The sequence below is a fragment of the Prionailurus bengalensis genome, chromosome F2 (genome assembly GCF_016509475.1).
Source record: "Prionailurus bengalensis isolate Pbe53 chromosome F2, Fcat_Pben_1.1_paternal_pri, whole genome shotgun sequence".
NCBI classification, from domain to species: domain Eukaryota; kingdom Metazoa; phylum Chordata; class Mammalia; order Carnivora; family Felidae; genus Prionailurus; species Prionailurus bengalensis.
This window is the reverse complement of record NC_057353.1, coordinates 3494638-3508640: the sequence shown is the minus strand read 5'-3', so window position 1 is coordinate 3508640 and position 14003 is coordinate 3494638. Positions and strand designations below refer to the sequence as shown.

Genomic DNA, 14003 nt, shown 5'->3' with positions numbered 1-14003 from the left:
GTTACACTATTGGTTTTTTTTTTTTTAGTTCTTCTTGCTACCATTAGAAATGTGCTGCGAATAAAAATCGTAAGCCATATGATGTTAAAAGTTTGGTTGCAGGCCTCTTTTCAGTGAACAGAAAATCAGAACTCACTGGTGTGAACTCACCGACTCAAGTCTGTCCCAGGCACATACTGAGAGAAACGTGAATGAAGCAGTGGGATCAGCCTAAGGTCACACCATCGTTTTTCCCATCTCAAGCCTGGAGATGTTGGCCAGGACGAACACGACAACGTGTCCTGAAAGAATACAAACAATCAGTATTGGTTTTTTCTTTTTTTTTTTTTTCATTTCTGTGTTTTGAGTTCCTATGTTATGAATACTTTCCATTTGATGGATCGTTTTTTCCCCCTAAATAATCAAAAGACATTTATAGAATGCCTCAGAAAGGAATCCATATTCATCACCAATAAATTTGTATTTTTAACTTCCTTATTAATGGAATTATATAAGAAAATGAGAAGGGAATAATGGAGATGAAGAATGGCAGGGAAAGCCTATGAAAAAATGGAGTGGGGAGAAGGGAGAAAAAATTAAAAGGGTGACAGAACTCAACTCATTCAGGAATGGAAATATGGGACAAGTTACAAGGAAGTAATGATAAATGACAAATATAAGAATAAGTTGTCGTTCATTCAATTACCCAATATTTTCTGAGTATTGGCTAAGCACTAAACAGTGTTATACATGCTCGTAATTTATCAGTTACTTGTAAATATTTTTGAGTAGAATGAATTTCTTATAAAACAACTTTTAAAAACTACTCAAGGAAATCTCTGTCCAGTGTTTTAACTTCAAGTTTATAAAATGTTTGTATGTTCTTATATTGTTTTAAATTGATGTTAAATCAACCACTGCTGGTTTAAAATTACATGTATTTTAAGTTTCATTAAAAGGCTGGGTCTTTTGGGGTTCCTGGGTGGCTCAGTCGGTTGAGCGTCTGACTTCAGCTCAGGTCATGATCTCGCAGTCCGTGAGTTTGAGCCTCACGTCGGGCTCTGACAGCTCAGAGCCTGGAGCCTGCTTCAGATTCTGTCTCCCTTTCTCTCTGCCCCTCCCCGACTCATGCTCTGTCTCTGTCTGTCTCTCTTTCTCTGTCTCTCTGTCTCTGTCAAAAATAAATAAACATTAAAAAATTAAAAATATATATATATATATAGTGCTCTTTGAGGATTATTTATCTGTAGTTAATTGTGAAAGTTGAATAAAATTTTCTTTCTAGTTTTTTCTTTAACAGTAGTCTTAGGGTTGTTTTTAATTATATATGAGCTAGAACCAACATTTTTTTTTTAATTTCAAGGATCATAACTACTTTTCAGGAGCTTTGTTCTTCAATGTCAAGAATGTTGTTTCTTAGAATATTAATAATGTGAATGGAAAAGTAATATTTAGATATTCTTTGCTTTCAAATAGATTCTTTTCCCCAAAGTTAACACATTTTAAAGTATATTGCCATGCAATTGCCACTCAAGAATAGCATCATACCAAAATAGAATCGAATACAGAGCAAAATGCTGATCCGGATTTTGTTAAGGACTTGGCATAAAAAAATATTCATTAAAGGTATACAGTTATGAAAAACATTTCTCAGAATTTGGTTAGCTAATTATCTGAATTTAAGTCTCCTGGTGGACACAAAACAAATTCTTTTTTTTTTTCATATTGGCTGGCAAACCAAAGGACTCTTTTATCCCCTAAAATTGGTGACCTGGGGTCCTTAGAAGGACTAGACTATATTTTTAGTAAGATGATGGGGTAATGTTAAAATATTTTCCCATATGCTTAAAATGCTGTTTCAGAAAACAAAACTCATGCCTACTTACTCAAAATTTGCTTCAGAGAATAATTAAGGCATAGGAATTAAAACAATGGGTTGCCTCGTCCAGGATAGACTTAAAGATTTAGACACATCAGAGAATTGAATGTTTCTCTTCAGGAGACTATTTATAACGTGCACACATTCTGTGGAAAATATGTCTCATAGTACATACTTCCTTCCCAGTTCTCACTGTTCATTTATTTACTGATGGGTCAGAAGAAAGCATGCCTTTGACTGCTCCTAATTTTATAAATCTTTGAGAAGCAATATCCTCTACTCTCCACACCTTATAGAAGAGAAACACAGGATAGCACCCGGCTGGGTAAGTCGGTATGATCTGATCGGGCCTGAACCCTTATTCCATGATAGGCATCAGAACAAAATTTGGTTTGTGGTCCCTCAATGTTTGTTGAGCTCAATTAAGTCCGATATTCCAAGTCTCTAGCAGCCCTTCTCTCTGATATCAGAAGGCTATATACGTTGTTCTTTTTCTGCTTCTATCATAGTTAATTTTATGCATTTGTCTATAGATCTGAATTTTAAACTTTCTGGGTCAGGAAACACAATTAACTTCTCCCCATGGTACCTAAAAAAGTGTTTCCAAAAAGTAGGCTCTCAGCAAAAATTCATTTAATTGAAACACATTGATTTTTTTTAATTTAATGCACTCTATGTCAATTTACATATGTTTGGATCTTTATTCTCTAAAATCATGGTAAGTATCATGAATTCGCTTGCACTTAAAGATCTTCAGGGATGTCAAAATAATGTTCAACCCTAAGCTAAAAGCAAAACAAAAGGCCTCTTGAAAATGGAAAGACATAATCCCCGTAAGGAAAATTTATGACAATTTTTTTTAATTTTATATAGCTGGGTTTACTTGGAACAGTCATGTTATAGAATTACTGAGTGATTTTCTTGTTTTAATTATGCCTTTCTAAGGGAGGACATAATAGCAAGCAACACCATACAGGCACAGTTCATGAAATTAATTTCATACATGTTTTTATGTATGTCAGTGGGATAAGTTAAAACCTGACTGATTCTTACCTATAGCCCACCCATAGTGACTTCTCTACTTCTCATTATCATAAAGGAATCCAAGGGTACAAGGACAAGAATTAGAATGAAAATATGACTAAACAGCTTCCTCCACTCTGACGTCAAGGAGCTCTTCCTTCGTGTCTGAGGACAGAGCTAAGATGGGGACTTTGGGTCAATGAGATGAGAAGGGAAAGTTCTCGGGAGAAACCTGTGAGGACTGAGGGAAGCAATGGATGAGACAGGGAGCAACTTCGCCAGAGATGGGGACTCCTGAAGAGAGGCCTCAAGTTGTAGGCTGCAGCCATCCCCCAGGAGTGGTGATTCCAAATTCCTAGGCACAGGGTCCTTACAAGAGAGGTCAGCAGTGAATGGGGCGGTTTGGGGGGCAGGTAACCAGCACTCACAGCAGCTGGGGGTAGTAGGTGCACCAGCCCAGTAAAGGGGACTGGAAGGGCATCAGAAGCGCCAAGAGCATCTAGATCGTAAGGAAAGAAGGTGAGCGGTTCCTGAGGTAAGACGTGAAGATTTGTTTGGAGACTGGAAGTCAACTAATTGAGATGTGTGGTAATGGCGGCACAGAATGCATTTATTTATTTACTCATTAGGAAATCACTGTTGAAACTACTCAGATCTTGCCACCTTCTGAAGATCAGTGTTTTAAATGTCATCTATAATGTGACAATTATTTCTCTGGTAACAAAAATAAGAGAGGAGATCGGATTAAATACACCCAGATGTGCTTGGTTGATGCAGGTAAGGGTAACCCTTGGTCTTGCCAAGGGTTCCTCTTTAGGAGCAAAGAATAATAAAACTATAATAGGACTCGAGTACCTAAGGCACGCAGGTAAAGAACAGTAGTGATGCAGTGAGGTACAATGAAGGTTGGAGATGCTCAAAAGGAGTCAAACGCCACAATTAGGGCAAGAATTTCAAGTGGAAGACGAATCATCCAAGTCAGAAGCTACAGGTGTTTTATAACCTAATATGCAGAATAGAAAAATAAATTCCTGCTTAATCTCTGCTCTGCTGCTCTTCATGTTTGTGATCCCAGTGGAAAGTTCGACTCACACGTAACCCGAGAAAACTGCTTTGACTTGAAGATGTGTGAACGTTTTGAAGGGTGAAATATAAGGAGTTCAAACATGTTTATTAAAAAACAAAACAAAACAAAAACAAACAAAAAAACTTGCTTGCCCCAAACTACAAGTGGAAAAGGAAATTTAACGTTTTATTAAATGTATATAAAACAAACATGCCAATTTTATCAGTGATTAAATACATGTGTAGTTTAGCATTCATTATGTTTTAATATGATATCAGATCTTTCTCGCTTTGTGTTAATTTCCTGGTATGCCGGCAGATCGTTAAGAAATCTTACCAAAAGGAAAATTAAGCAGCTACTTTCAGCTAAATGATTTCAAAGGAAAAATGATAAAAATCATGTCAAATCACTTAGAGCATGAAATTACGTATAATATGCACTATGATAAAATGATTACATGATGTTATGTGATCTCATGAAGTTAGTCTCATTAGCTTGCAAAAGGCTTAATGCAGCCCTGAGAGGAGAAAAGTGACATTAAAAAATAATTGACTGAGGCACGTGGGTAGCTCAGTCCGTTAAGCCTCCGACTTCAGCTCAGGTCATGATCTCATGGTTCATGAGTTCAGGCCCCAAGTCAGGCTCTGTGCTGACAGCCTGGAGCCTGGAGCCTGCTTCAGATTCTGTGTCTCCCTTTCTTTCTTCTCCTCCCCGGCTTGTACTCTGTCTCTCTCTCTTAAAAAAAAAACAACAAAAAACAAAAACAAATAAAAACAAAAACATCAAAAAATTTTTAAAAATTAATAATTGACCTATTTATTTTTTCCTGGTTTACCCTAATTCCTTGAAGTTTACTTATTTATTTTGAGAGAGAAAGAGCACGCAAGCAGAGAAGGGGCAGAGACAGAGATGAGAGAGAGATTCCCAAGCAGGCTCCACACTGCCAGCACAGAGCTGCAGGGCTCGAGCTCACCGTGAGATTTGTGAGGTGGACCAAGAGTCAGATACTAAACCGACTGAGTCACCCAGATGTCCCCTGGTTTATCATAATTCTTAAAGGATGAAGCAAACAAGGACTTCAACTATATCAGAGCAATGAGATTCAATAGCAGTTTTTAGAAAATAGGAAAATAGGAAAACACACACACACACACACACACACACATATTTTCCGCCTTTCTTTGTGTTATCTCCTTATTAGTCTGAATATGCCTTGGCCATCTTACTGTATTGTTGGGATGATAGTTGAGATGCAACCCACTGTCACAAAGAGGAGAGGAGGTACCACTGCTCTGGTCACTTGGAGCACCTGCAGGAAAAAAAAAATCACAACACCCCACTGGTCAGAACACCAAAATATGCTAGACTGCATTCTACATTGTATATTTCCAGATCCTCGATAATACCATGAAATCAGTTACTAAAATACATTTTTACCTCACTTCTATCAAAGCCACAGTTTTGCAAGTAGGCTAAGTGACTAAAATGGGACCCTGAAGGATACCCATATGTTTATCTTTGATTTCAGAAATGCTGCGAAGCTTTATTAATAAAAACATACAACCTTGTAGAACTGCTATTGAATTCCATTATCCCAAGTGACCTACGCTTATGACCCATACTTACAATTGTGCAGAATTTGGTTCATCTACAAAGTTCCATTCACTGTCACGTTTCAACCTACTTGCAAATCATATTGGTAGTTATCATCATTTTCCATGATGCAAATAAAGTTTGCATGGGCTCTTTCTTTATAAATGTTCTTGGCATATGCTATAATTGGAAGTACCTTCACTGATGCTATCTAAATTGGTGAAATTGAAACTAAAAAGCTTCACATCAGATTCTCACGAGAAACCTAAGTATGAGTAATGGGTGTCTTAAACTCAGCTTTCACAATGCAGTAATTTTTACAGTCAGGATTAGAATACGTATTTCTTGATTTTTGATGAATTGCATTATTTGAAAACATTATAAATTTTGAAGGTGCAAATGTTGATAAATATGTACTATTGATATAATTGACTCCCAATTTTTATTTAAATCTTATACTTAAATTCAAACATGAGAGCTCCTAGGTGACACTCCTAACATTAATGTGTTGAAAAAGGAAGTGATTTTGTTTTCCATTTTTCACTCTAAAGTTCCATAGCTTTCCTGGTGCTAAGAAGAGGATCACAGGCTTTTCTCCAAACCAGCATGAATACAGTTTTTCTACTTTTTAAATCTTAAGCATTTCATACTTTGTTTTAGCTAATTTTTCTTTTGATGTTTATCTGCATTTTCTCTTATGAGACACTATTTTAATGCATAAACATATTACTTTCAAATTTATATCCATTTTGAGCAGAATAAAATGCTATGTCAAATTCTGTGACAGATCTAAAGCAGTCTTGTCAGTGATATTCCAAGATTTAAACAAATGCACAAAAGAAAGGTACAAAGTTAATGATCTATGCTTTCACATTAAGAAGTTAGGTATGAAAGAGAAAACAAATCAAAGTAAATAGAAGATAGAAAACAATAAAAGTGAAGTGGAAAATAATAAGATTGAAACAAAAGAATGGACAAAATTAACCAAGACAAAAATGTTTTTTTTTTTGGAAAGATTAATAAAACCCATAGGAAAAGTGATGGGGCAAAAGAGTGAGAAAATACAAGTTATTGATATCAGGAACAAAAGAGGCAGTATTATTGCAAGTCGAGCAAGTCAACAAATCTTAAAAGGAATAATAAAATGATATGATGAATAATTTCATGCAATTAAATTCGTAACTTAGTTAAAATGGCAAAAAAAAAAATCTTGAAAAACATTTTACCAAACCTTACAAAGGAAGAAAAGAATATCAGAAAAAGTCCTATAAGCACTGAAGAGATTAATTCAGACAAAATAAAAACTATAATTCTAGGCTCAGATTGCTTCTTTGGTGAGTTTACTAAGTGATTTAAGAAAAATATACTATTACTGTTAAGCAAATTCTTTGTGGAAATAAAGGAGGAGTTACCACTGCACAACGTACGTGAAAATGTCAAAAACCCTGTCACCAAAATCCCACTAAAACATTAACAAGATGTATATATGGATATCCCTCATGAACATTTGTTTTCAAAAAAGTCTTTTTTTTTTAATTTTTTTTTTCAACGTTTATTTTATTTTTGGGACAGAGAGAGACAGAGCATGAACGGGGGAGGGGCAGAGAGACAGGGAGACACAGAATCGGAAACAGGCTCCAGGCTCTGAGCCATCAGCCCAGAGCCTGACGCGGGGCTCGAACTCACTGACCGCGAGATCGTGACCTGGCTGAAGTCGGACGCTTAACCGACTGAGCCACCCAGGCGCCCCCAAAAAAGCCTTAATATATTAGCAAATTGAAACCAGCAATAAATTTTTTTTCATCACCACGTAGTGTTTATCCCGGGAATACAAGCTCAATTTGGCATTCCAAATAAATATTCAAAAATACACCATATTGATCTTGGAACACGGTGAAGAAGTGAGGGGACCCGCAGTTCCCTCCTCTCTCAATCAAAGTACTGTTGAAACTAAAGGACTTTTAACTCTGAGAGTCGGGGAGGAAAAGAGACAGTCTCACGTCCAGAGACCCACCAGGACAACCTGACGGGCCAAAGGTGCATGATTGAGAACTGGGGGAGACAAAACGAATGGAGGAGAGGGATCCTCTTCTGCAGAGCAACAAAGGGAAGAGAAAGAGCGGCTGGGGAAGCACAGGACCGTATCTGGGGGAGAGTAAAACCACCGACCCGGCGACAAACACCCAATCCCTGACTGCGGGCCTTTTCTGGACTGGGGCCGACTGTCCTGTTCTCCCACAAGGGGAGCAAAGGAGCCGGCCCGGGCTCGGTGGCTAGGTCAGGAGCGCCGTCTGCAGTGGGAGACAGTGGTCCCCTCCCTGGAGTGCTGTGGGACAGGACAAAGCCTGCCTGCAATAGAGGGCAACATGGACAGGTGCTTCCCCAGTACTAGGGGGTGGACTGGGGGTGGGGGGCGCAGAGACAGAGTTTAAATCCCAGCTGAGCGCTGGGCATGGGAGTCGGCGGAGCAGGACAAACCCCATCATTTTCATCCACACCACAGTGAAGATGGGTCGAACACAGTAGTTTGGGACACGCTGTCCATGGAGAAGGTCCTGGGGACAGACAGGGGGCCCACAGTGGAGGCGGACCCGCCCACACCAAACTGCGCCCACTGGCACTGGGTATCTGCCCATCTCCTGGAGCGGGATTGACAGGGAGGAACCAGACAGCCCCTCCTCCAGACCAGCGCTGCTGTTTTGCCTGATTTAATTCTCAGACAATTCTTACTATGTAGATACAGTCTTCCTTCCTTTTCTCCTTCTTATCTCGTCCCTCCTCTAGTCCGGTTACTCTGGTTGTTGGTTGCTAGTTTGTTTAAGCAGACGTATTTAATCCATTCTCTTGATACATGTTCTACACCTCCTTCTTTAATCTCCTTCTCTCTCTTGGGGTTAAGGCTTAAAGTTTCTCTGTCTAGATAAATTATTTTATTTTCTTTTTCCCTGCCTCCTTCTTTATTTTCCTTTCTCTCTCTCTCTGGATTAAGCCATATAGTTTCTCTGGTCCTTTTTTACCCTTTATTTTCCCCGTCCCTGTCATGTCTCTCTTTGTATGGGATAAGGGCTCTTCCTTATCTGCCTCCACCTGTTGTTTACTTGTAGCTGGTGTTCCTGGTTTTTGTTTTTGGGATTTTTGATTGTTTGTGTGTGTTTGAGTTTTTGCTTTCTGTTTGTTTTTGTTTCTTTGTTTTACTTTCCAGGGCTACTTCAAGAACAAATCAAAGCACACTTATTGGAGGGTTCAAAACATCACTACGAGTAGGGAGATAAAGCAGCCAGAGTCACAGCAACAGAGAACAAGTAACACTCTCCAAATACACCTCCTGAAGGGCCAGGCTCTGGACAGTGTATGATCCCTCTTTAATATAGTAGTGTTTGCAGGAACAGGACACGTAGCAAGCTTTCAAAACACATAAGGGACAGAAAAGTAGCCAAAATGATGAAACGGAAGAATTCCCCTCAAAAGAAATTCCAGGAAGAAATGACAGCTAAAGAATTGATCAAAAAAGATATAAACAATATAACTGGACAAGAATTTAGAATAATAGTCATAAGATTAACTGATGGAGTTGAAAAACAGCCTAAAAGACAGCAGAGAATCTATTATGCAGAAATAAAGGAACTAAAAAATAGTCATGATGAATTAAAAATTGCTGTAAATGAGGTGCAAAATAAACGAGAGTGGTGACAGCCAGAATTGAAGAGGCAGGGGGAGAATAGGTGAAATAGAAGATAAAATTATGGAAAAAGATGAAGCTGAGAAAAAGAGAGAAAAAATATTCTGGATCACAAGGGGAGAATTAGAGAACTAAGTGACTCAATGAAACGGAACAATATCTGTATCATAGGAGTTACAGAAGAAGAAGAGAGACAGAAAGGGGCCAAAGGTGTGCTTGAACAAATCGTAGCTGAGAACTTCCTCAATTTGGGGAAGGAAACAGACATTGAAATCCAGGAGGCACAGAGAACTCCCTTCAGACATAACTTGAATCGATCGTCTGCACGACATATCATAGTGAAACTGGCAAAATACAAAGATAAAGAGAGAATTCTGAAAGCAGCTAGGGACAAATGGACCTTAACCTACACATAAGGTAGACACATAAGGGTAGTAGTTTCAATCTATATACTGAAACATGGCAGACCAGAAAGGAGTGGCAAGAAATCTTCAATGTAATGAACAGGAAAAATATGCAGCCAAGTCTGTCATTCAGAATAGAAGGACAGATAAAGGTTTTCCCAAACAAACAAAAACTGAAGTAATTCATTACCACTAAAACAGCCCTACAAGAGATCCTAAGGGGGACTCTGTGAGTGAAATGTTGCAAAGACCACAAAGGACCAGAGACATCACTACAAGCATGAAAACTACAGACATCACAGTGACTCTAAAACCATGTCTTTTAATAACAACACTGAATATAAATGGACTAAATGTTCCAATCAAAAGACATAGGGTATCAGAATGGATAAAAAAAAAAAAACCAAGACCCACCTATTTGCTGTCTACAAGAGACTCATTGTAGACCTGAGGACACCTTCAGATTGCAAGTGAGTGGATGGAGAACTACCTATTATGCTACTGGAAGTGAAAAGAAAGCTGCAGTAGCCATACTTATATCAGACAAGCTAGATTTTAAACTAAAGACTGTAACAAGAGATGAAGAAAGGCATTATATAATAATTACAGTGTCTATCCATCAAGAAGAGCTAACAGTTATGAGTGTTTATGCACTGAATTCGAAGGCACCCAAATATATGAAACAATCACAAACCTAAGCAATCTTGTTGGTAAGAATGTGGTAATTGCAGGGGACTTTAATACTCCACTTACAACAATGGGCAGATTATCTAGGCAGAAAATCAATAAAGAAACAATGGCCTTGGATAATACACTGGGCCAGATGGACTTGACAAATATATTTAGAACTCTGCATCCCAAAGCAATGGAATATACTTTCTTCTCCAGTGCACATGGAACATTCTCCAAGATAGATCATATACTGGGTCACAAAACAGCCCTCAATAAATATAAAGGAATTTAGATCATACCATGCACACTTTCAGATCACAATGCTATGAAACATGAAATCAACCACAGGAAAAAGGTTGGAAAACCTCCAAATGCATGGAGGTTAAAGAACATCCTACTAAAGAACGAATGGGTCAACCAGACAATTAAAGAAGAAATAAAAAATATATATTGAAACAAATGAAAATGAAAACACAACAATCCAAACCCTTTGGGATACAGCCAAGGCAGTTCTAAGAGGGAAATACATTGCAATCCAGGCCTATCTCAAGAAACAAGAAAAATCCAAAATACAAAATCTAATAGCATACCTAAAGGAACTAGAAGCAGAACAACAAAGAAACCTCAAAAACAGCAGAAGAAGAGATATCATAAAGATCAGGGCAGAAATAAACAATATATAATCCAAAACAAAACAAAACAAAGCCAACAGTAGAACAGATCAATGAAACCAAGAGTTGGTTTTTCGAAAAAATAAACAAAATTGATAAACCTCTAGCCAGGCTTCTCAAAAAGAAAAGAGAGAGGACCCAAATAGATAAAATCATGAATGAAAATGTATTTATCACAACCAATCCCTCAGAAATACAAGGAATTATCATAGAATACTATGAAAAATTATATGCCAACAAACAGGATAACCTGGAAGGAATGGACAAATTCCTAGACACTCACACAATACCAAAACTCAAATGGGAAGAAATAGAAAATTTGAACAGACCCATAATTAGTGAAGAAATTGAATCAGTTATCAAAAATGTCCCAACAAATAAGAGCCTTGGACCACATGGCTTCCTGGGGAATTCTACCAGACATTTAAAGCAGAGATAATACCTATCCTTCTCAAGCTATTCCAAAAAATAGAAATGGAAAGAAAACTTCCAGACTCATTCTATGAAGCCAGCATTACCTTGATTCCTAAACCAGAGAGGGACCCCACAAAAAAGAAGAACTACAGGCTAATATCCCTGATGAAATTAATGCAAAAATTCTCAACCAGATATTAGCAAATTGAATTCAACAGCATATGAAAAGAATTATTCACACCATGATCAAGTGGGATTCATTCCCAGGCTGCATGGCTGTTTAATATTCTCAAATTAATCCATGTGATACATCATATTAATAGAAGAAAGGATAAGACCCATATGATCCTCTCAATAGATGACGAAAAAGTATTGACAAAATACAGCATCCTTTCTTAAAACCCTCAGGAAAGTCAGGATAGAAGGAACATACCTAAACATCATAAAAGCCATGTCTGAAAAGCCTACTGCTAATATCATCCTCAATGGGGAAAAACTCAGAGCTTTCCCCCTGAGGTCAGGAACACGACAGGGATGTCCACTCTCACTGCTGTTGTTTAACATAGTGTGGGAAATCTTAGCATCAGCAATCAGACAACAAAGTTAAATCAAAGGCATCAACATTGGAAAAGAAGAAGTCAAACTTTCAGTTTCACAGGTGACATGATACTCTACATGAAAACCCAAAGACTCCACCAAAAGACTCCAGGAACTGATACATGAATTCAGCAAAACTGAAGGATACAAAATTAATGTACAGAAATTAATGTACAATAAAATTGCATTTTATACATTAATAATGAAGCAACAAAAGGGAAATAAAGAAACTGGTCCCATTTACAATTGCACCAAGAATGATAAAATACCTATGAATAAACCTAACTAAAGATGTAAAAGATCTGTATGCTGAAAACTATAGAAAGCTTATGAAGGAAATTGAAGAAGATACAAAGAAATGGAAAAACATTCCAATCTCATGGAAAGGAAGAATAAATATTATTAAAATGTCAATACTACCCAAAGCAATCTACACATTCAATGCAATCCCAATCAAAATTCTTCTTAAAGCTCGAACAAGCAATCCTAAAATTTGTGTGGAACCACAGAAGACCCCAATTAGCCAAAATAATATTGAAGAAGAAAATCAAAGCGGGAGGCATCACAATCCCAGACTTTAGCCTCTACTACAAAGCTGTAATTATCAGGACAGTCTGGTATTGGCACAAAAACAGACACATAGACCAATGAAATAGAATAGAGAACCCAGAACTGGGCCCACAAATGTGTGGCCAACTAATCTTTGACAATGCAGGAAAGAGTATCCAATGGAAAAAAGACAGTCTCTTTAACAAATGGTTCTGGGAGAACTGGACAGCAACATGCAGAAGAATGAAACTAGACAACTTTCTTACACCATTCACAAAAAATAAACTCAAAATAGATGAAAGACCTAAATGTGAGATAGGAAACCATCAAAACCCTAAGGGAGAAAGCAGGCAACAACCTCTTTGACCTCAGCCACAGCTGAGTAATTTCTTACTCAACACATCTCCAAAGGCAGGGAAATTAAAAGCAAAAATGAACTATTGGGATCTTATCAAGATAAAAAGCTTCTGCACTGCAAAGGAAACAATCAACAAAACTAAAAGGCAACCGACCGAATGGGAGAAGGTATTTGCAAATGACATATCAGATAGAGGGTTAGTATCCAAAATCTATAAAGAACTCACCAAATTCCACACCTGAAAAATGAATAATCCAGTGAAGAAATGGACAGAAGACATGAATAGACACTTTTCCAAAGAAGACATCCAGATGGCAACACACACATGAAAAGACACTCAGTGTAACTCTTCATCAGGGAAATACAAATCAAAGCCACACTGAGATACCACCTCATGCTGGTCAGAGTGGCTAAAATTAACAAATCAAGAAACTACAGATGCTGGCAAGGATGTGGAGAAAGGGGGACATTCTTATACTCTTGGCGGAAAGGCAAACTGGTGCAGCCGCTCTGGAAAACAGTGTGGAGGTTCCTCAAAAAGTTAAAAATAGAACTACCCTGTGACCCAGCAATAGCACTACTAGGAATTCATCCTAAGGTTACAGGAGTGCTGATTCATAGGGCACCTGTAACCCAATGTTTATAGGACCATTTTCAACAACAGCCAAATTATGGAAAGAGCCTAAATGCCCATCAACTGACAAATGGATAAAGAAGATGTGGTTTATATATTCAATGGAATACTACTTGGTAGTGAGAAAAAATGAAATCTTGCCATTTGCAGCAATGTGGGTGGAACTGGAATATTATGCTGAGTGAAATAAGTCAGTCAGAGAAAGACAGATACCATATGCTTTCACTCATATGTGGATCTTGAGAAACTCAACAGAAGACCATGGGGGAAGGGAAGGGGAAAAATTACAGAGAGGTAGGGAGGCAAACCATAAGAGAGTCTTAAATGCAGAGAACAAACTGAGGGTGGATGGTGGGCCGGATGAGGGGAATGTGGGTGATGGGCATTGAGAAGGGCACCTGTTGGGATGAGCACTAGTGTGGTATGGAAACCTATTTGACAATAGATTATATTCATAAAAATATAATAAAAAATAAAAATACACC

The 14003-nt window shown here is 37.9% G+C and overlaps 1 protein-coding gene across 1 annotated transcript in view; it reads right to left on the bottom strand.

Moving 5' to 3' along the window:
* SNTG1 (syntrophin gamma 1) overlaps positions 1–14003 on the bottom strand; it is an 888222-nt gene that overhangs the window by 199935 nt on the left and 674284 nt on the right. The window contains exons 11-12 of the mRNA XM_043601045.1: positions 5174–5256; positions 151–281 (exon numbers count right to left, since the gene is read on the bottom strand). Of these exons, the coding sequence (XP_043456980.1) occupies positions 151–281; positions 5174–5256 (214 nt within the window). The remainder of the gene's footprint in view (positions 1–150; positions 282–5173; positions 5257–14003) is intronic.